The following is a 20,697-nucleotide window of genomic DNA, read 5'->3' on the forward strand; positions in this document are numbered from 1 at the left end:
CTGGGCCATCTTTGCGAGGCCACCCTCAAACACCATGGGCAGAGAGCAAGAGAAGCACACCCATAATGAGCACCGTGCCCCTTTGTCAGTGCTGAAGAAACCACAGAAGATGGACCTCCATCCGTTGTGTCCCCGTAAGATTATGGGTACCTTCTCTTGAGCAGGGATCGTGAGGCAGGACGTTAGGAGTTAGCCCCATGTGTGCATGAGAGGGACCTCAGGAAAGCAGGGGAACCCAGCATCGCAGAAGCTCACCCTGGAGGCAGCCCAGGATCTTGCCCTTCAGTCCCGCCCAGACCCTGGTAACCTTCCAGGCGGTCTCAGCCCTCCTCCGGAGGAGAGCACTCGCTCCTCATGGGTTCCCTGGCCTGGTAACACTGAGCAGTAAAACCTCATTCAAAAAAAAGATTTATGTATTTATTGGAAAGGCAGAGGCAGGAGAAGGGTCTTCCGTCTGCTGGGTCACTCCCCAGATGGCTGCAACAGCCAGAGCTGGGCTGATCCAAAGCCAGGAGCCAGGAGCGTCTTCCCGGTCTCCCACGCATGTGCAGGGGCCCAAGCACTTGGGCCATCTTCCACTGCCTTCCCAGGCCACAGCAGAGCTGGATCGGAAGTGGAGCAGCTGGGACTCGAACTGGTGCCTATATGCGATGCCGGTCCTGCAGGCAGCGGCTTTCCCTGCTACACCGCAGTGCCGGCCCCTTGAGCAATACAACTTTCACATTCTTCCTCCAAGGCAGGTGCCCTGGGGAGCCTCACTGCCCGGCACCACGGGGGCTCCCCAGGCTGACAGCTCTGAGCAGTGAAACCCTGGGAGGAAACTTCCCTAATTCACACCAGCAAACCCTGTCCTGCGGGGGAGGAGACATGGCGGGCAGAGCTGGAAGGCTTCCCTTAGCCCGCCTGAATGCACACTGCGCACTCAGCTCTCTGCTGAGCCGCCCGCCCTGCCAGGTGCACTCTCTGCATTCAAGCATGTGCCCTCCCTGTCCCCAGTCTGAGTGACCGGCGCCTGCTCTCGGGTCCTGTCCACCCGGGGTGACGGCCGCCCGGCCCCATTAACCCTGCTGCCTTGCTCAGCACGGTTCCTGTCGCACGTCTGAATTCTTTCTTGGGTGAAGACGAGAACCTACCCCATCCATCTCCACTAACACTAAGGGCCCCACGGAAGGGCCACGCAGAGATTCAAGTGCGCCGCGGCAAGTGGCCTTGTCTTGGGGCCCCTTCTAGCCGGGCGTGGCCGGCTGCATCCGGTTCCTTCCGGAACCGCCAGTGGCAGGGCCACCGTTGCGTGTCACCTCTGCCAGGCCCTGGACAGATCGCAGGCACCAAGCCCCGCGGGAAGCAAAGCCGCGGAGCGTGGTCACTCCCACACCTGCGGGTCTGGGCACTGGCTGCAGCGGCCTGACCACACCGGGGACTCCTGCGGACACGGGAGGGGGGCGGGGGCGCGCGGCCAGGCTCCGGGTGGGGCGGCGGGAGTCCCCGGGAACTTCCGGGCCAAGCCCGAGTCCCCAGGCCAGGGCGGCTCAGGGCGCGGGGCCCAGAGCGAAGGCCGGAGCCCAGGCAGGGCCACCGCCCAGCGACCGCCCACAGGGCACGCAGCCGCCCGGCCTTCTCCGCGGCTGTGCGGCGGGAAGGGGCTGGACTGCCGGGCAGAGAGCGAATCAGCTTCCGTCTGCCCGCGCAGGGGCGGGGCAACACCTGAGTGACGTGGGTCCCCACCAGCCTGCGCCCTAGCCGGCCAGGGGCAGTCCCGTGGGCGGGGCTCCTGGGACACCCCGGAGAAGAGGCCGGCCCCGCCTGCCCTGAGGCTTCTAGAACCTTCCGGGCCTCCTGAGGCGTGAGTGGCCGAGGTGAGCGCGCTTTTCAGGCTGGTATTTTTGGCTCAGTGTCCCTGAAGGAACCTGGCGAAAGGCGTGTGGGGTCGGGGTCGGGGTCGGGCGCAGCGTCCCGCAAGTGAGAGGCGACGTGGCGGCCGTGGAAGAAGGTTCCAGAAAGGCGGGTGAGGCTGGCGTTTGAGGCCCAGTGGCTGCAGGCGCTGGGGCGGACACGCGGACAGCGGAGGTGGCTGCAGTGTCCCAGGGCCTGGTGGGTCTGTGCAGGGCCCGATTCGGGGGCGCCGGGGGCCAGTAGCTGTGGCTGACCTGGACCCCCGCCTCACATCCCGGAGCCAGCCTTCCGCGGGAGACCCTGCCCCCGGGGTCCCCGGAGCCCTCCCCCTCCCCCCCCGAGCCCCCCCGGGGTCCCCAGAGCCCTTCATCCTCCTCCACCTCCTCCCCTGAGCCCCTTCACTCGGGGTCCCCAGAGCCCTCCCCCTCCTCCCCTGAGCCCCCCCCAGGGTCCCCGGAGCCCTCCCCTTCCCCCCGTGAGCCCCCTTCCGCAGGGTCCCCAGAGCCCCCCCTCCCCCCGTGAGCCCCCACCCCGGGGTCCCCAGAGCCCTTCATCCTCCTCCCCAGAGCCCCTTCACCCGGGGTCCCCGGAGCCCTCCCCCTCCTCCGCCTCCTCCCCTGGGCCCCTTCACCCGGGGTCCCCAGAGCCCTTCATCCTCCTCCACCTCCTCCCCTTGGCTCGTTCACCCGGGGTCCCCGGAGCCCTCCCCCTCCTCCCCTGAGCCCTCCCCGGGGTCCCCGGAGCCCTCCCCCTCCACCCCCCCGAGCCCCCACCCCGGGGTCCCTGGAGCCCTCCCCCTCCTCCCCTGAGCCCTCCCCAGGGTCCCCGGAGCCCTTCCCTTCCCCCCGTGAGCCCCCCCGGGTCCCCAGAGCCCTCCCCTTCCCCCCGTGAGCCCCCTTCCGCGGGGTCCCCGGAGCCCTCCCCCTCCCCCCGTGAGCCCCCTTCACCCGGGGTCCCCAGAGCCCTCCCCCTCCTCCGCCTCCTCCCCTGGGCCCCTTCACCCGGGGTCCCCAGAGCCCTTCATCCTCCTCCCCTGAGCCCCTCCCGGGGTCCCCAGACGCCCCTCTCCTCCTCTGAGCCCCCTCCCCAGGGTCCCCAGAGTCCTTTCCCTACCCCCCTTCACCCGGGGTCCCCAGAGCCCTCCCACTCCTCCCCTGAGCCCCTCCCGCGGTATCCCCAGAGCCTTCCTCCTCCCCCACCCCGGAGCCCCTTCACCCGGGGTCCCCAGAGCCCTCCCCCTTCTCCCCTGAGCCCCCCCAGGGTCCCCAGAGCCTTCCTCCTCCCCCCTGAGCTCCCCCCGGGTAACCAGAGCCTTCCCCCTCCCCCGAGCCCCTTCACCCGGGGACCCCAGAGCCCTCCCCCTCTTCCCCTGAACCCCCTCCCCCGGGGTCCCCAGAGCCCTCCTCCCCTGAGCCCCGCCGGGGTCCCCGGACCCCCCCTCATCCACTGAGCCCCCCCCCGGGGTCCCCAGACACCACTCTCCTCCCCTGAGCCCCCTCCCCAGGGTCCCGGGAGCCCTCCCCCTCCCCCTCCCCCTCCCCCGTGAGCCCCCTTCCCCGGGGTCCCCAGAGCCCTCGCCCTCCTCCCCTGAGCCCCCTCCCTGGGGTCCCCAGAGCCCTCCCCTCCTCCCCTGGGCCCCTTCACCTGGAGTCCCCGGAGCCCTTCCCCTCCCCCCGTGAGCCCCCTGCCCCGGGGTCCCCGGAATCCTTCCCCCTCCTCCGCCTCCTCCCCTTGGCCCCTTCACCCGGGGTCCCTGGAGCCCTTCGCGCTCCCCCCAAGCACCCCCCGGGGTCCCCAGAGCCCTTCCTCCCCCTCCAAGAGCCCCCTCCCCAGGGTCCCCGGAGCCCTTCCCTTCCCCCCGTGAGCCCCCTTCCGCGGGGTTCCCAGAGCCCCCCCCCTCCCCCCGTGAGCCCCCTTCCCCGGGGTCCCCACAGCCCTCCCCCTCCTCCGCCTCCTCCCCTGGGCCCCTTCACCCGGGGTCCCTGGAGCCCTTCATCCTCCTCCACCTCCTCTCCTTGGCCCCTTCACCCGGGGTCCCCGGAGCCCTTCATCCTCCTCCATCTCCTCCCCTGAGCCCCTCCCAGGGTCCCCGGAGGTCTTCCCTCCCCTCGTGAGCCCCCTTCCCCGGGGTCCCGGAGCCCCCCACCCCTCGTCCTGCCCGCACCCTCTGTTCTCCCGTGGAATTACAGGGGCGGGGGTGCCGCTGGTGACAAAGTGACGTTTTCTCGGCGTCGGTCCCGAGTGACACCAGCGTCCGGAATGGGCCTTGAGGTCCAGGGCTCCCGGCCCCGGGGCGCAGCCGCAGTGCGTGGGCCCGCGGCTCTGCTGTCTCCGAACGCGCCCAGCTCGCTGTCTGGGGCCCTGTGGCCAGCAGAGGCCGCCTGAGGGCGGGCGCGCGGCCTGCCCGTGGCCCTGACGTCCGTGTCGCCGCCCGCGACCCAGCAGCGGCCGCTCCGTCCTCGCGCCTGAACCTGCGCTCAGGCCGTGTGCTGGCCGCGCGTCCCGGCGGGTGGCTCCCTCCAGGTCCTTCTTCCCCACCCCTGGCTGTTTTAAAGAGAGGGGGTTCAAGCCCAGCTCAGCCAGGGGGGTTTTGAAACCACTCGCTCCAGGAACCGGACATCTGCTGTGGAAGAGTGCAGCGTCCAGGGGAGGTCTGAGGGGTTACAATATAAGAGCCGTCCTGCTGTAGCAATGAGCAGAGACCCCTGTCTGCTGACAGCAGGGCAAGCGCCACGGTGTTGGACGGTCACTGCTGCCCAGGAGTCGACTTGGCTTGAGGCCTGTACAGACCTGAGGTCCCGTCTGGCTGTTCGCCTGCCTCGGGACAGGGCTGGTAGCCGCGGGGTGGGTGTGGACCTTGTGTTCTAGGCGCTTGCCTCTCCCCTAGAGAAGCCTTCTACGCACGGGCACATAGAAGATGCCCGAGAGAACAAGTTGGTTTGAAAAGTGAGACGGTAAACACAGGTGAGCGCGAGCTGCTCACGGAGATCCCTGTCAGGGTGCAGAGGGCCGGCAGGAGACCAGGGGTGCAGGAGGGGAAGCAGAGGGAGAGAGCACCCAGCACCTCCTCCAGTAGTGTTCTCTGGTGGACGAGAGCTCTCTCCTCAGCTGCTGGCCTCTTGTGTGAGGTTGGGGGTCACTCTGTGGGCACAAAGCTACCTGGGAGTTGTGTGATCCCTCTGTAAAAGTCCATGGAGATCTCAAAATGCCTGGCATCTCTCCCAACTCCCACCCAAGTGCCTTATGGTGGAGATGCATCCTGGGAAAGGGGGCATTATGATTGACAAGTAGGAGGGCACACTGGGCAGAGGGGAGTGGCTTGTGACTTTCAGCTCTGTGGTCCTCACCTGGCTCCCTGCCTATCCTGTCCCATATCAGTAGGAGAGAGAGACAGCAAGTTGTCCTACCCTGTGTCCACCCCGGCCATTCCTAAGCTGGCTAGGACAGGTGTTGGGGGATGGATCTTTCTTGGTGAATATTTGTGGTTAGAGGAACCAGCAGAGATAGGTTATCGAGGGTCATGTGCAAAAGATGAAGTCCCAGTCCAGTTACTGGGGAAGTGTCACTGGGGAAGCTGTGATGTTCTTGTCTTCACACAAGAAAGAATGCAGGTGTGAGACAGAGAGCAGGGTGATGAGGGTTTATTGGGGACAGATCATCCATCAGAACGGAAGGGATGGAGAGAGAGAGAGAGCGCTCGGTCACTGGGACTGGGGAGAGCGAGGGTACATGGTTGAGTGGAGAGAACACACCTGGGCAGGCCAGGCGGGGGCTCAGCAGAGAGCAGAGGGCTGAGCGCAAAGTCTGTTTGGACTCCCTAGGTTTTTAAGGGAGTCTGTTTACCCACCTCCAGGACAAAGGACAGAGAGTCCTGGCGGAAGGGTTTGTTGGGGGAAAATTAGCAAATTCCTCCCCAGCAAATTCCTCTGCCCAGGAATTGCTGGCCTGGGCAGAATAGGGGGGCTTCCCTTAGGGCCTCTGAGAAGGTTTTATTGCCCCCCTTGTTATCAGGTCAGGTAGCCCCTTTGGTCCTGAGGAGAGAATTCTCCTGGGAGCTGTCCTTGGGGGGAGGGCTGGGAGCACCTGGGAGGTCATCAGGGTCTGGGCAGGACTCTGAAGTGGGAGACGCTGGGCTTCTGGGGCTTCCCAGTAGGTGCTGGGCTTCAAGCCCTTCTCACACACACAGAGGCTAAAGTTCTGACTTCCTAACAACTTGAGCAGAAAAAAGTGTCCCTTTGCACTTCTTTGTTTTTCTTTCAGCTAGTCATAGCTGCCTGGAGAGGGTGGGGCACAGTTGCGAGAAGGGATGGAAATGTGGTGAGGGAGGGCAGCCACCCCCCCCACACACACACAACCCCCCACTCCCCCACCCCACAGGCAGAAGCTGGGGATGAGGGAGATAGCTGATGTCCTCATTACCCCTGGCTTCACACACCAGCACCACAGAGCATGGGTTGTGTCTAGTAAACAGCCATGGAGGATGGGCCCACACTGTAACTGCTCCCATTAACCCCGTGCATAGTGTAAGTGTTACCAGTGAATGGCAGGGTTCTTGTCTTCGTGCAAGAAAGAATTCAGGCATGAGACAGAGAGTAGTGGGAGGTAAAATAGCAAGGTTTATTAGGGCAGGGCCATCCGTAAGAACGGATGGGCACCTCTCCAGACAGGACCTGAGAGAGAGTGCTCAGTTGCTCGGACTGGGAAGGGGGAAGCCAGGTTACATGGTTGAGTGGAGAGAGTACACCTGGGCAGGCCAGGTGGGCGGCTCAGCAGAGAGGCAGAGAGGCAGAGGGCTGAGCGCGCAGTCCAGTTGAGGCCGGGGTTTTTAAGGAGATGGGTCTTTGTCTTTTCACATCTCCTCCTGAAACAAAGAATTTTATGGATGTAAATACTATGAATCTCCTATTTAAGTTTTCCCCTGAAGGTATCAGACAGGAGGAAGCCTAGCTGGCTCTGTCCTGGGTTCAGAGGAAGGGTGAGCAGGACCCCCTGGAGAATGGGGATCCGGAGCAGGGTGTTTGAGATGCAGATACTGGGCTGCATCTGGGAGACTGTGGAAGGTTGTCAGGCAGAAGGGGCGGGGACCCCCACCTGGCAGGTCATCAGGTAGAAGGGGCAGGGCAGGATGGGAACTGGGCTGTCCCTGAAACGTTATCGGGATGACTTTGAGATGCAGATGCATATGCTGGACATAGATGTCTTCTCTTTAGGCCTTTATGTCACACACACATAAGCTCATAGCTGACTTCCCACCTAACATAAGCAAGGGGTTGCAGAACAGGGAGGAAACAGAATATGAACTCACAGCCAGAACAGACTTACTCAAGAGGTGAGTGACCAGCTGCCAGCACGCGCACAGACTGAGCAGGTGGCAGAGGGCCCAGTCCTCCAGGGGGCTGGGCCTTATAAATCTTAGGGTGGGCTAAGGGTCAGGGGTTGGGGGCAGTAGGTGGAGGTGAGTTTTTCCATACAGGTTTTTCAAGATTTCCTGGGCTTTCAAACCTGGAAAAGAGTGCAGGCGGTGGTGTGGGGCACAGGACAGGGCTTGGGGCTGAGCTGGTCTCTTGGAAGAAGGCAGGGGTAAGGAAGGTGTAAAATGGAGTTTTACCTACTTTCAGGCAGTGAGCTAAAATGGATGAGGCTTGTTACAAGGAGTCAGACGGGTTAATAGGCAGTGGTCCTGGAGGAAATGCTTGCTTTCCCCAAAAGTTACTTTTAGCAGGTCAAAAATGCCTGCTCCATTTCTTAGGAATTTCTAGTTTTACCATGAGGATGAGCTTGTGGTTTACTGTAAAAACAAGTTACCTATCCTACCCCTCCACAAAGTGAGATTACAGATCAGGTCTTTTGATGGGTTTTGTTCTTGCCTTGTAACTAACTGAATGTCAAGCTGGTTGCCAAGTTTTTTTCTTCCCCAAAATTGTTCTTAAAAACCCCACTACCACTAGCCCCCTTTGAATTTTGCCTCTCTTGGAGCCCCCTTCCAGGCCCCTCTGGCTAGAGGTCTCTGACTCAAATAAATCCTATGTTTAAATGCATCCTGCTTTTCTCTTTGCCTTGTCTGTTAGGAAATTTCTTCTTCAGTGTTAGACAACGAACTGAGGTAATAATCTCTCCTCTGCCTTCATTTCACCTGTGACAGTTGTGTCCTTTTTTATTGCTAGCAGAGGTGAGTGTGTGGGGTTTTGTCTTCCAGCAAGAAAGGATTCAGGCATGAGATAGAGAACAGTGGTAAGCAAGGTAGCAAGGTTTAATGGGTTAGGGAATCTATCAGAATGGATGGGACAGAATCCGAGAGAGAGAGTGCCCAGTCAGTCACTCAGACCGGGGACAGCAAGGCCACATGGTTAAATGGAGAGAATATGCTGGGCAGGACAGGCAGGCAGCTCAGCAGACAGTTGAGTGCTGAGCCACAGTCTTTGTTCAGGTTGGGATTTTTAAGGGGATAGGCTCAGTTCTTCCCACCAAAAGGGTTTGCTGAGTACAGTTAAAATTCCTCCCCAGGTTTTACTACCCAGTGCTGTCAGCCTGGAGCCCACGTGGTGCTGGGCAGAGGAGCCTCCACTAGGATGCCTGCCTGGGAGGAAGGGTGTGATGGTTTTTATTGCTGCGTGTCGTCAGGCCAGGTGACCCATGTGGTGCTGAGAAGAGAGAATTTTCCTGGGGAGCTCTATTGGCGGAAGGGCTGAGACCACCTGGAAAGTTACCAGGGTCTGGGCAGGATTTTGCAGTGTGATTACTGGGCTCCTTCCAAGGTGGGCTTCTGTGGTGCTGTTTTCCTCAGGCCCCTCTCACACACACATAGGCTAATTTCTAGCTTCCTACATAACACTGCCACATAGGACATCAGAACTTTGCATCATTTTATAACCCTGTGAGCAGAGATGGATGGGGTAGGTTCTTGTCTTCATGCAAAAAAGATGTGAGATAGAGAAGTGCTAAGCAGGGTAGCAAGATTTATTGGGGTAGGGCATCTGACAATGGATGGAGCAGAATCTGAGAGGGAGTGTGTCTGGTTACTCAGATAGGGCTAGCAAGGTCACCTGGTTAAATGGAGAGAATATACTGGGCAGGCCAGGCAGGCAGCTCAGCAGAGAGCTAAGAGCTGAGAGTGCAGTCTGTATGCAGACTGGGGCTTATAAGGGAAAGGAGTCCAGCATCATTTCTCCTCTCCCCTCCCCAGAACAGAGGGTGTGCTGAGTGTGAATTAGGTGGAATTCCTCCCAAGGTTTCACTACTCATTGCTGTCAGACAGGAGAGCCCACCCGGCAGAGGAGCCGCCCCTAGGGTGCCTACCTTGGAGGAGGGATGAGATGGTTTTATTGCTCAGTGTTACCAGGGCAGATACTCATCTGGTGCTGAGGAGAGAGGACTCTCCTGGAGTGCTTTCCTTGGGGGGAGGGCTGAGACCATCTGCAAAGTTATCAGGGTCCAGGTATGAGTGAAATGTAAAATCACTGCTTCCAAGTGAGCTTCTGCAGATGCTTTGTCTTCCACAGGCCCCGCTCACACACATAGGCTAATTTCTGAATTCTGATCTAAGAACCCCACATGTATGTGACACGATTTAAATGAACTAAGTTACGAGTCCTCTCATTGGAGAGTTCCAGGGATCCAATTGGAAGGCTCAAGGTCAAAGAGTAAGTTTAGAGTTCTGTGTGTAGAAGAACTGTCAGAGGCATAAACCGTTTTGCTGTCAGAAAACTAGTTGAGATGAGTCCAGGCAGTGAAATTGTCAGCTTTGAAATGAACTATTTGTGTCCCATTCTACCAAGGTCTTGGAATAAACAATTTGTGTCCCTGTGGCCTAGCAGGTCCTAACAGCTGTTTCATTCTCATCTATGCATCTCCTTCCCAACTCTGTTCCTTCCCTTGTCCTAGGACCCTTGTTACCTAGACATTTACCCCAGAAATTGTCCTTGTGTTTTGTGATTTCATCTTTTGCTAGTCTGCTTTTTATTCTCTTTAAGTGGAGAGGAAGGGAGGAAGAAAGGGAAAGAAGAGAGAGGGAGAGGTGGGTATAATTGTTACCGGAGAAGCAAAGGGTCCTTGTCTTCGCCCAAGAGAGAGCTCAGGCATGAGACAGAGAGTAGTGGAAAGCAAAATAGCAAGGTTTATTAGGGTAGGGACATCCGTAAGAACGGGTGGGCACCTCTCCAGACAGGACCTGAGAGAGAGTGCGCAGTTCACATTTAGGCTGGGGTTTTTAAGGGGATGGGTCTTGCCTTCCTGCCTTTTCCCTCCCCCACTCCTTCTTCTCCTCTGGAACAAAGGACTTGTTGGGTGTAAATGCAAAATATTCCTTTCTGAGTTTTTCCACTGAAGTTATCAGACAGGGGAAGCCTGGCTGGCATTGCCCCGCCTTAGAGGAAGGATGTTTATCAGGCCAGGTAGAAGGGTCAGGACTCCCTGGAAGGTCATCAGGATCCGGGCGGGACTTTGAAGTGCAGATACTGGACTGCACCTGGAAGGTGATCAGGATGACTTTGAGATGTGGATGCTGGACCGCTGTAGATGTCAGTTCCTTAGGCCCTTGTCACACACACATAAGCTCATTTCTGACTTCCTACCTAACATAAGGGGGCAGGGGGAGGGCATTCAGTTTGCTTCCCAAAGACCCATGAAAGCTGAGACTGGGCCACACTGGAAGGAATTCAAGTGAGGTCTCCCAAATCGGTGGCAGGGACCCAACTCCTTGGGCCATCATCATTGCCTTTCAGGATGTATACTGGCAGGAAGAGGAGTCCGGAACCCACGCTGGGAAGCAAACCTGTGCTCTTGGATGTGGGACATGGGCATCTGAACTGGAGTCTTCGCTGCAGTTAAATTAGTCAGATTCTGCTTTTTTTCTAGAACATCCATTTGCTTCTTCTTTTTTTTTAAAAAAATTTATTTATTTGAAAGACAGAGTTACAGAGAGGTAGAGACAGAAAGAGGTCTTCCATCAACTGGTTCACTCCCCAGATGGCTGCAATGGCCAGAATTGTGCCGTTCCAAAGCCAGGAGACAAGTGCTTCCTCTAGGTCTCCCATGCAGGTCCAGGGGCCCAAGGACTTGGGCCATCTTCCACTGCTATCCCAGGCCACAGCAGAGAGCTGGATCAGAAAAGGAGCAGCCGGGACTAGAACCGGCACCTATATGGGATGCCAGCGCTTCAGGATAGGGCTTTAGCCCACTGCACCACGGCGCTGGCCCCCAAGTCATCACTTCTTGAAGTTCAATTTCACTTCTACAGATTTTGTTTTAGGTGCTCTATTAGTTCTCACAGATCAGGGAGAACATATGGTATTTATCCCTTATTTGGCTTATTTCACTAAATATGATGTTTTACAGATTCATCCATTTTGTTGCAAATGACTGAATCTCAATTTTTATTTATTTATTTTTTTTTACTGCTGTGTAGTAGCCCATAGTTTCTTTATCCAGTCTTCAATTGACAGCCATTTAGGTTGATTCCAAGTCCTAGCTACTGTGAATTGAACTGCAATAAACATGGAAGTGCAGATAACTCTTTTTGTTTACTGATTTCATTTCCCTTAGGTAAATTCTCAGGAGTGGGATGCTGGGGCATATGCTAGGTCTATATTTGGATTTTTGAGGTATCTCCATACTGTCTTCCATTGAGGCTTTACTGTTTTACATTCCCACCAACAGTGGATTAGGGTACATTTTCCCCCACATTCTTGCCAGCATTTGTTGTTCGTTGATTTCTGTATGAAAACCATTCTAACTGGGGTGAGCTGGTTTTTTGAAAATATAATCCAAATTGACACACCATTGGCCCAACTAACCAAAAAAAGGAGAGCGATGACTCAAATAATAAAATTAGAGAAAAAAGGAAATGTAACAACAGAAACCACAGAAATAAAAAGAATCATCAGAAATTACTACAAGAGCTCTATGCCAAAAAACTGGAAGACCCAGAAGAAATGGATAGATTACTGGACACAAAAAACCTACCTTATTGAGTCATGAAGACCTTAAACAGACACATAACCAAGACAGAAACTGAAATCAGTAATAAAGACCCTCCCAGCAAAGAAAAGCCTAGGACCAGATGGCTTGACTGCTGAATTCTATCAGACATTTAAAGAACTAACTCCAATTCTTCTCAAGCTATTCAAAACAATGGAAAAAGAAGAAATCCTCCCAAATTCTTCCGTGAAGCTAAAATCACCTTAATTCCTAAACCTGGAAAAGATGCAACAAAGAAAATACAGGCAATTTCCCTGAAGAACATAGATACAAAAATCCTCAACAAAATAATAGTCAATTGAATCTAGCAACACATCAGGAAGATCATCTACCCAGACCATATGGGGTTTATCCCTGGTGTGCGGGGATGGTTCAGCATTCGCAGATCAATCAATGAGCACATCACATTGACAAACTGTAGAACAAAAACAAAATTATTATCTCAATAGATGCAGAGAAAGCATTTAAAAAATACAACACCCTTTCATGATGAAAACTCTAAACAAATTGGGCATAGAAGAAACATTCCTCAACACAATCAAAGCAATTTGTGACAAACCGACAGCATCATATTGAATGGGGAAAAATTGGAAGCATTCCCACTGAGATCTGGTACCAGAGAGGGATGCCCACTCGCACCATTGCTACTTAATGTAGTCCTGGAAATTTTATCCAGAGACATTAGGCAAGAAAAAGAAATCAAAGGGATACAAATTGGGAAGGAGGAAATCAAACTATGCCTATTTGCAGATGACATGATTCTATATATAGGGGATCCAAAAAACTCCACTAAGAGACTATTGGAACTCATGGAAGAGTTTGGTAAAGTAGCAGGATATAAAATCAATACACAAAAATCAACAGCCTTTGTATACAGATAATGTAAAGGCAGTGGTTCAGGTTCTAAGATCAATCTCATTCACAATAGCTACCAAAAAAATAAAATACCTTGTAATAAATTTAACCAAGGATGTGAATATCCCTATGATGAGAGTTGAAAACATTAAAGAAAGAAATAGGAGATATTAAAAAATGGAAAAGTCTTCCATGTTCATGGATTGGAAGAATCAATATTTATCAAAATATCGATTCTTCCAAAAGCAATTTACAGATTCAGTGCAATACCAATCAAAATATCAAAGACATTCTTTTCAGATCTAGAAAAAATGATGCTGAAGTTCACATGGAGGCACAGGAGATCTCAAATAGCTAAAGCAATCTTGTACAACAAAAACAAAGCCGGAGGCATCATAATACCAGATTTCAAGACACACTGCAAGGCAGTTATAATTAAAACAACATGTTACCGGTACAAAAATAGATGGATAGACCAATGGAACAGAATAGAAACACCAGAAATTAATCCAAACATCTAAAACCAACTTATATTTGACCAAGGAGCTTAAACCAATCCCTGGAGCAAGAACAGTCTCTTCAACAAATGGTGCTAGAAAAACTGGATTTCCACATGCAGAAATATGAAGCAAGACCCCTATCTTACACCTTACACAAAAACCCACTGAACATGGATTAAAATCTAATCTGTGACACAACACCATAAAATTACTGGAGAAAATTGGGGAAGCCCTGCAAGACACTGGCACAGGCAACGAGTTCTTGGAAAAGACCCCAGAGGCATAGGCAGTCAAAGCCAAAATTAATAAATGGGATTAGATCAAATTGAGGAGTGTCTGTACTGTGAAAGAAACACTCAGGGAAGTGAAGAGGGAACTGACAGAATGGGAGAAATTATTTGCAAACTGTGCAGTTCGTAAAGGATTAATAAGCAGAATCTACAAAGAGATCAAAAACTCCACAACAACAAAACAATCCAGTTAAAAGATGGGCCAAGGACTTAAGCAGACATTTTTCAAAAGAGGATATCCAAATGGCCAACAGATACATGAAAAAATTTTCAAGATCACTAGCTGTCAGGGAAATGCGAATCAAACTGCTTGATTTTAAGAGAGCTTGTAAGAATGCTGGAAACTCAGAAGTGATGATTGTCACTTGTATGCTAATGAGATGTCTGCTGGTTGTGGCTCCTACATGGCTTAAAGATGTTGGCTGGACCAAGGAAGGCCATGGTGGAATTAGAGGGCTGGATCTTTCAGTTTCACCCACCCAGATTCCAGGGAGGAAGAGTGGCAGAGGTGGAATTCATCATGAGCACCCAGTGATTTAATCAACCTTACCTAAGTCGTGAAGGTTCCATACAAACCCATAACAGTGTGCCCTATATGGCTTCTCAGTTGCTTTAAACTCATGGAGATTTGAGAGTGTGGTGCCTGCAGAGGGCGTGGAGGCTGTTTGTTCCCCACCTCCTACTTTACTCTGTCTCCTCCATTTGCACCTTCTTGAGTTGTATCCTTTATAATAAGATGGCAATCAAAAACAAACTCTTTTTCCCCATTCTGGGACCATTCCAGCTAAACATGGAGAAGGGGGCAGTCATGAGAACCTCTGGTTTACACCTGTCAGAAGTATAGGAAGTGTGGACTTGAGAGTGGCATCTGAAGTGCTAGCAGTACTTGGGGCCAGGCCCTTAACCTGTGGTGTCTGGGCCCTGTCTGGGGAGAGTGAAAATGAGCTCACTGGGCACTGAGTTGGTGTCCAGAGTGTTGGGGAATTGGTTCCTGTGGAAAAAGCAACAATTTGGAGTCAGCAGTATGATGTCATGGAAACCATTCACATCACAGTCACCTGTGCTTGCCTCTCACACATTTGCAATTTAATATTGGTTTTCATCTTTTAAAAAGGCAATTTTGCTGTCTCTTCCTCTTTCTCTTTAATAGTCTCAAGATGATTTTCTAATGCACTCGTTTGCTAACAAGCACCTTTGAGTAAAGTGTGGCTTGCTTGAATCACTGTTCTGTGGAGTGGCAGTGGCCTCATCCTGACCCTTCCATGTCCTGGGTCCATAGGCCTTCCCTAGACAGCAGCTGTAAAGCCTGCAGCTGGACTGCTGCTGCTCTTGAGGTCCACCCTCTCCTGTCTCAGGGACACAGGGAAGCTCCGACCCCAGCACCAACCTGGTGCTTGCTCTCTTCACCTCCAGGTTCAAGTTCCTGCAGGAAACCATGTTGCCCCTGGCCTTACTTCTCACCATGATGTTCCCCCTGGTGGAGAGCAACGTCACTACCTCCAGGGAACTGTGGGTGGAAACTAACATCACTACCTCCAGGGAACCATGGGTGGATAGCAGCGTCACTACCTCCAGGGAACCATGGGTGGATAGCAGCGTCACTACCTCCAGGGAACCAGGGCTGGAGAGCAATGGCAGTAATGCCATTGAACCGCGTTGTAAGTGTCTTTCCATCTGTGGTGATGGGGATGAGAATTCCCTGGAATTGAACGGGATCTTTGGATAGGTGGCCTGGAATTTGAATTATCTAAGCCCACTGGGCTCTGCACTGTCCATGTGATGGGCTGTGGGGTGGGGTGGAAGTGCAAGGTCATTGTGGGACATTGTGCTTGGCTAGGAGAGGGTGGTCAGGAGAAAGAGGAGTTTCCCCAAGATGCAGCTGACCAGGACTTGAGGGGCAGTGTGGGAGTGGCACTTTCCCATGAGCGACAGGCAGCAGTGGCTTGTCTAGTGGCAGCCAGAGGACTCTGCACTGTGGCAGTTTCCTGCCTTCCTGGAGGTGTTCTCACTGGAAGGGTAAGGCACTGTCACACATGGCCGCCTAGGGCACTCCTCCAGAGCTGGCTCTGGGAGCAGGGGAGCTCCTGGGCCTGCCTGTCTTTGCTCAGGGAAGCTGGTGTGGGACAGAGTCAGACTGCCCGTGCGGGTCTTGCAGGCTGGGGAGGCCCTGGAGGAAGAGTCAGAACCTGTTGTGAGAGGAGGCAGAATGGGCTGGTAGTGGGTGGCAAAGGCACAAGGAGAAGTCTGATGTCTTCTTTCTTCTTATTCAGGGAGATTTAATATGCAATGCTTTAACTGTCTGGAAATAAACAACTTTAATTGTGTAGGACGAACAACCTGTCCCTTTCACATTAGGCGCTGCCTGACAGTGTCCATGCGTAAGTACCTCTTTATGTCCTCAAACTTTGTGGATGAGTTGTGTGGGCTCAACAGTTTAGGAGGTTGGGCCAGGCTGTTTGTGTGTCTGTGCCCTGTGCCCCTGCTGTCTTCCCATCCTGAGAGCGTGTTCCCAGGTAGCAGGATCAGCTTCCTGCTGGGGCAGTGGGCTCTGTCTTTAATTAAGGACAGGTACTGTGCCAGGTGGGTAGACCTGGCTGGCTACACAGCTGCCCCCTCTCCATGGGAAAGGAGCATTGCTGGGCCTCACAGCCTCTTTCCTTGTCTGTCTTGGTCATGTGTAGACAGCCAGTGCCACAGCTCACTGCCCATTCCATTTTGGGACACCTGGGGAGGGTCTCCCTGAGCAGTGGCAGGCGGGGATGCACCTGGACCCTCAGTGCCATGGTCACCACACCCAGGCAGCAAGGCTCAGGGTGGGGCAGAGAAAATCACTGTGCCAGCCCCTCTTCATTGTAGGAACTGCTGTTGGCTCGTGAGCACCTGCGGATCTGTGGCTAAGGCCAAGACCCAGAGTCTGGCTTTGCTGGTCTGTGTGCCCACCGTGGGCCCTGCTCAGGGTCTTTGAAGGGTTTGGTGTTGCCATTTTGGGATGACGGCTCATGAGTCAGGCTGGGACTGCTTTCTCTCAGGCTCTCTGTCCCTGACTGGCTCTTGGGTCTAGTAGACCAAGAGGAACTCAGTGAGGTTGCAAGGTGGCTGTGAGATGGGCCTCTGACTCAGGAAGGTCAAGGTGGCTTAATTTAGCGATGGGCTCCCAGGACCTTAGCCTGACCTCTCACGAGCATCCTTCCTGTCCACCCCATCACCTCCACCTCTGGTCCTTCCAGCTGCCAGCAGTTCCTAGGGCCCCAGCAGTTGCGAAGCCGCCAGCCTATAAGGGAGCAGTTGCAGCATCCACATGAGACGCTCTGTGTGGGCTCTTTGTTAGGACGGAGGGCAAGGCTCTGAGATTTCCCTGCAGGCTGGGACTTCCCAGCGTCCTCAGCTTCAGGTGGATCTGGCTCTGGACTCTCCCTCAGACCCTCAGCCTCCCACCCACCACTTCCCCTTCTCTGCTCCTCCCACACGTGGACGTGGTGAGGGTTGTATTTAACAGTTTCGTCTTCTGCATTGGTGAATTCTGACATGCACTGGGGCAAAGAACGTCTGGGCGTCCTCTGTGGAGGTTTGTCCGTGCCGGAGTGCCGGGACGTTTTCTGCTTCAGGAGCGTCGAGAGGCCCTGCAGAGCCTTGAGTGGGAAATCTGCAGGGCAAACTCTCTGAGCATCCGAGGCAGCGCTGTGCTCACAGCCAACAGCAGGGAGAATCTGTGGCAGGGAGACACACAGACCTGCAGGACACAGCAGAACGCAGTTCAGGGGCAGATGACGGACAGACACAGACTCGGCCTTGGAGGACGGACTGCCCTTGCTCTTCCGCAGCAGGAGGGGCGATGACCTCAGACCTTGCACAAAAGCACTCAGAATGCGTTGTGGGTGACATGCAGAAGTCATACTGAGCAGCTTTCTGACAGCCAGACGGAAGAGAAACGCGTATCCTTCTGGTGCTCAGCAAGCCGCGTGGAGCTGACCCTGAAGTGTGGTCCTCAAAAGGCACAAGTGGTGAAGCTGGACCTCAGCCAATTGGAAGTCTGTGTTTTCTTTTAATTTTTTGCCGTGAATGACCCTGTTACAAGGACACAGAGACAGGCCGCAGAGTCGGAGAGAGTAGCTGCACACCACGTATCCAGGAATGAATGGACGTCCTGTACCCACACAGCAGTCAGAATGCAGCATCAACGCAGCCAGTCTGACTAGGAGGCAGGGCAAGGACAGGAAGAGACGTGTCATTGACGTGAGGACACGAATGGCCGTGGGCACGGGAACAGATTTTCAGCATCGTTGGCTGTTAGGAGGGTGCACGTTAAGGCACATGGCTGCCTCTCGTCGGAGGGACCAAGATGAAATTCATGCCAGTGTGATACGAATGCTGGGGAGGGTGCCCGGAAACCAGACCGTGCGTCCCTGCTGGGGGAGTGGAACGTGATGGCGTCACTGCACGTGGCAGTGCGGCCTCTTCCCTTTCTACAGAAGCGTCCGCCACACGGCCCCAAGCCTGGCTGCATGGGTGTTTTCTCCAGAGGACTGAAAGCCCCAGGCTACACGGAAACAAGCCCATGCGTGTTCACTCAGCGTCATCTGGAGACAAGGACCTGCTGCACTTAGCAAGGAACGAAGGATGGACTTCACCCCAGCCTGACCGATGGCCAGGGCTGCTGCTGAGTGGAAAGGCTCCAAAGGTAGCATCGCTTACGGTTCTTCTAGTAACTCGATGCATATATAGTCGTGGACAGCAGCTTCGTTTTGTGGGCGATCCGGGACAAGGCAGTTGGGGGGGAAGAGATTAGTGTGTGCATGCAGGAACACATGAATCCAGTGGTCAGACTGTTGAGACGTCTGACTGTCGCCAGATCAGCCCTGTAATTGTTGCAGCTCCCGGACTTCTGCAAGGTATTACCAGAGTTTTACCTACAAAAAATCTAACCAGATGTGTGCAGGATTCCAGTCCTGAAACTGCAAAGCACCTGTTGAAGTAAAAGTAGTAAATGCATGGCAGCTTACCCCGTGGTTGTGAATCATGGCAGCTGTGCACCTGTGCCTTTCTTGCCTCTCTCTCTGGGATGCAGCGTGGAGCTGTGCAGGCTCACGGCTGCCGCATTTATCTTTGGGTGTCAGGTGAGACTTTGGACTTGGACTTTGAGCAATGCTGTGACATGAAGTGATTGCGACTTTGAGGATAGGATGAATGCATTTTGCACTGTAGGATGGACATGAAGTTTTGACGGCCAGGGACAGAATACTGTGATGTAAGTATTACTTTGGGTGTTGGATGTTCCCTGAACACACACCACATCTTGGTCCCTAAAGTCTGATGTTAACATATAACAGGTGGAACCTTAGTCCAAACATGATGCTTAGAGTCAGGCCCTTTGGAGGTGTCTGATTTGATTGTTGGCTAGGTTGGAGCCCGTGTCAGCTTCCTGGGGCTTTGTAAGACACCACATGGAGGTACACAGTTGCATGCCCTGTGCTCCTGCCTCATGATGTGCTGCAGCACCTCAGGATGCCGCCTCCTCCTGGAAGAGTCTCGCCAACTGCAGAAATCAGCATTAGGGGCAGGCGTTGTCTCGGCAGGTTAGGCTGCGGCCTGTGATGCCAGCATCCCTTATCATCCTGGGTTTGTTTCCTGGCTGCTCCACTTCTGATTCAGCTCCCTTCAGAAGCCTGGGTAAAGTAGTGGAGGATAGACCATGTGTTTGGGCCCTTCCATCCACATCGGTGACCTGATGTAGCTCCTGCTGCTGGCTTCGACGTGACCCAGAGCTGTCCTTTGTGGCCATCTGAGGAGTGAACCAGCAGAAGGGAGATCTCTCTTTCTCTCCCTCTCTGTAACTCTTTCAACTAAATTTTTTTTTAATTTTTAAAGTATTAGGTCCTGTTAATTTGGGCACTCCTGTTAAACATCCGCAGGGTCTCTGAGCGTTGAGTACAGCATGATTTCTGGCCTCCATTTACCTTCTAGAGTTCTGCAATCATCGTGACAGAAATGGACAGCACATTTCATTTGTGTAGCTGTGGGGGAGATGACCATACCCCATTGCAGGAGGGCCTGAGGCAGACGTAGAGGCAGTGTGGAGAGAGAAGCATCTCCAGAAGGTGGGGTTCTTGGAGTCTTCAGGACCTAGGAACGGGGACGTTCCCCCGTGGTCAGGATTCCAGGCAATCTTGTATGATTTGGCAGTGAAGAATGCATGCATGAGCTACTTGCGGTTGAATGGGAGGTGGGGTGGGAGTGTGTGCTGCGACCATTAAAGCAGTAAATGCAGATGTCAGTGATTTTCATTGTTATTTTTTGTAGGACTGAACTCTCGTGAAATGCTTATTTACAAGAACTGTACATTCAACTGCTCATTTGTATATGCTCTTCATGAGCCTCCTGAAGCACCAAAAATTAACTTTATCACGAATGCTTATTATTTTGTTCGCTGCTGCAATAGCCTCTACTGCAACGAAGGAGGCCCCACGAACCTGGAGCGGGACATAATGCCCGATACTGCCATTGAGGAGCCGCTCCTAGAGAGTGCAGTCCGACTGGGGGCCTCGCAGCTCTTCCTGAGCCTGGTCTCCATCGTAGTCAGCAATCTACTGACCCGAGAACCTCTCCTGGGATGGTCGACCCATCTTGCCTGTCCCTCATAGCGATTTTACTCTCCGTTTCCCTCTTATGAGCCAGAGACTGATCTGCTGGGCCCAGATGGCTCATGTCTGCTTTATTTCAAGAGAGAAATTAAAAGTAATTATTTACACAAATGGTCATGAACGTAGTTTGCTTGCACATGCTCAGGATCTGGCCCCAGCCCATGTCTGCTCTTGTCTCCTGTACTGTGCCACCTACCGAGGAACTGCCTTGGAGTTTGAGTGTTTAAAGTGCTTTTTCTCCTTCACACACGGTGGCCTAAAGATTCGCTGTGTGAAAACCTCTTGCTTTTCCGCTTACAGAGATTGTTGTAGTCCACAGGGAAAATGTCCAGGGGCAAGTCTGCCTGTTGGCTGGAAGAGCAGCCTCAGCCATGTGCAGACTGTAGGCTCGAGCCCGCCTGCAGTGCTGGCCATGGGTTCCAGTTGTTGGGTCAGGGAGAGACCCTGGTCCCCAGGGCCAGATGGAAGGGGCCGCAGCATGTTGCACCCTTGTAGGGGCCAGATGGCTGTGCCGGCACAGAGTTGTCTCCACATGGCCCCTGAGTT

General features: G+C 54.0%; 1 protein-coding gene across 3 annotated transcripts; it reads left to right on the forward strand.

The window, feature by feature from the left end:
- Window positions 1-1,178: 1,178 nt before the first annotated feature.
- LOC103347038 (glycosyl-phosphatidylinositol-anchored molecule-like protein) lies at window positions 1,179-20,235 on the forward strand. 3 transcript variants are annotated; one of them, XM_051831018.3, is made up of 4 exons: window positions 1,179-1,873; window positions 14,927-15,171; window positions 15,784-15,891; window positions 19,811-20,235. In XM_051831018.3, the coding sequence occupies exons 2-4, from the start codon at window positions 14,949-14,951 to the stop codon at window positions 20,149-20,151; spliced, it is 672 nt and encodes a 223-aa protein (XP_051686978.2). In that variant the 5' UTR covers window positions 1,179-1,873; window positions 14,927-14,948; the 3' UTR covers window positions 20,152-20,235. The 3 variants fall into 3 exon arrangements, with proteins under 3 accessions (XP_051686978.2, XP_069932002.1, XP_089190778.1); XM_070075901.2 differs by having other exon boundaries at window positions 1,179-1,856; XM_089334652.1 differs by lacking the exon at window positions 1,179-1,873 and adding an exon at window positions 1,885-2,005.
- Window positions 20,236-20,697: the final 462 nt, after the last annotated feature.

Source organism: Oryctolagus cuniculus, chromosome 6 (genome assembly GCF_051225735.1).
Source record: "Oryctolagus cuniculus isolate XC-2025 breed Fujian yellow rabbit chromosome 6, ASM5122573v1, whole genome shotgun sequence".
NCBI classification, from domain to species: Eukaryota; Metazoa; Chordata; class Mammalia; order Lagomorpha; family Leporidae; genus Oryctolagus; species Oryctolagus cuniculus.

Excerpts from the sequence above, each read along its gene's own strand:
- LOC103347038 (XM_051831018.3), top strand. The coding sequence starts at position 14,949 with ATGTTGCCCCTGGCCTTACTTCTCACCATGATGTTCCCCCTGGTGGAG. Across the intron at positions 15,172-15,783 it reads TAATGCCATTGAACCGCGTT|GGAGATTTAATATGCAATGC; the intron begins GTAAGTGTCTTT and ends CTTCTTATTCAG. Across the intron at positions 15,892-19,810 it reads CTGCCTGACAGTGTCCATGC|GACTGAACTCTCGTGAAATG; the intron begins GTAAGTACCTCT and ends TATTTTTTGTAG.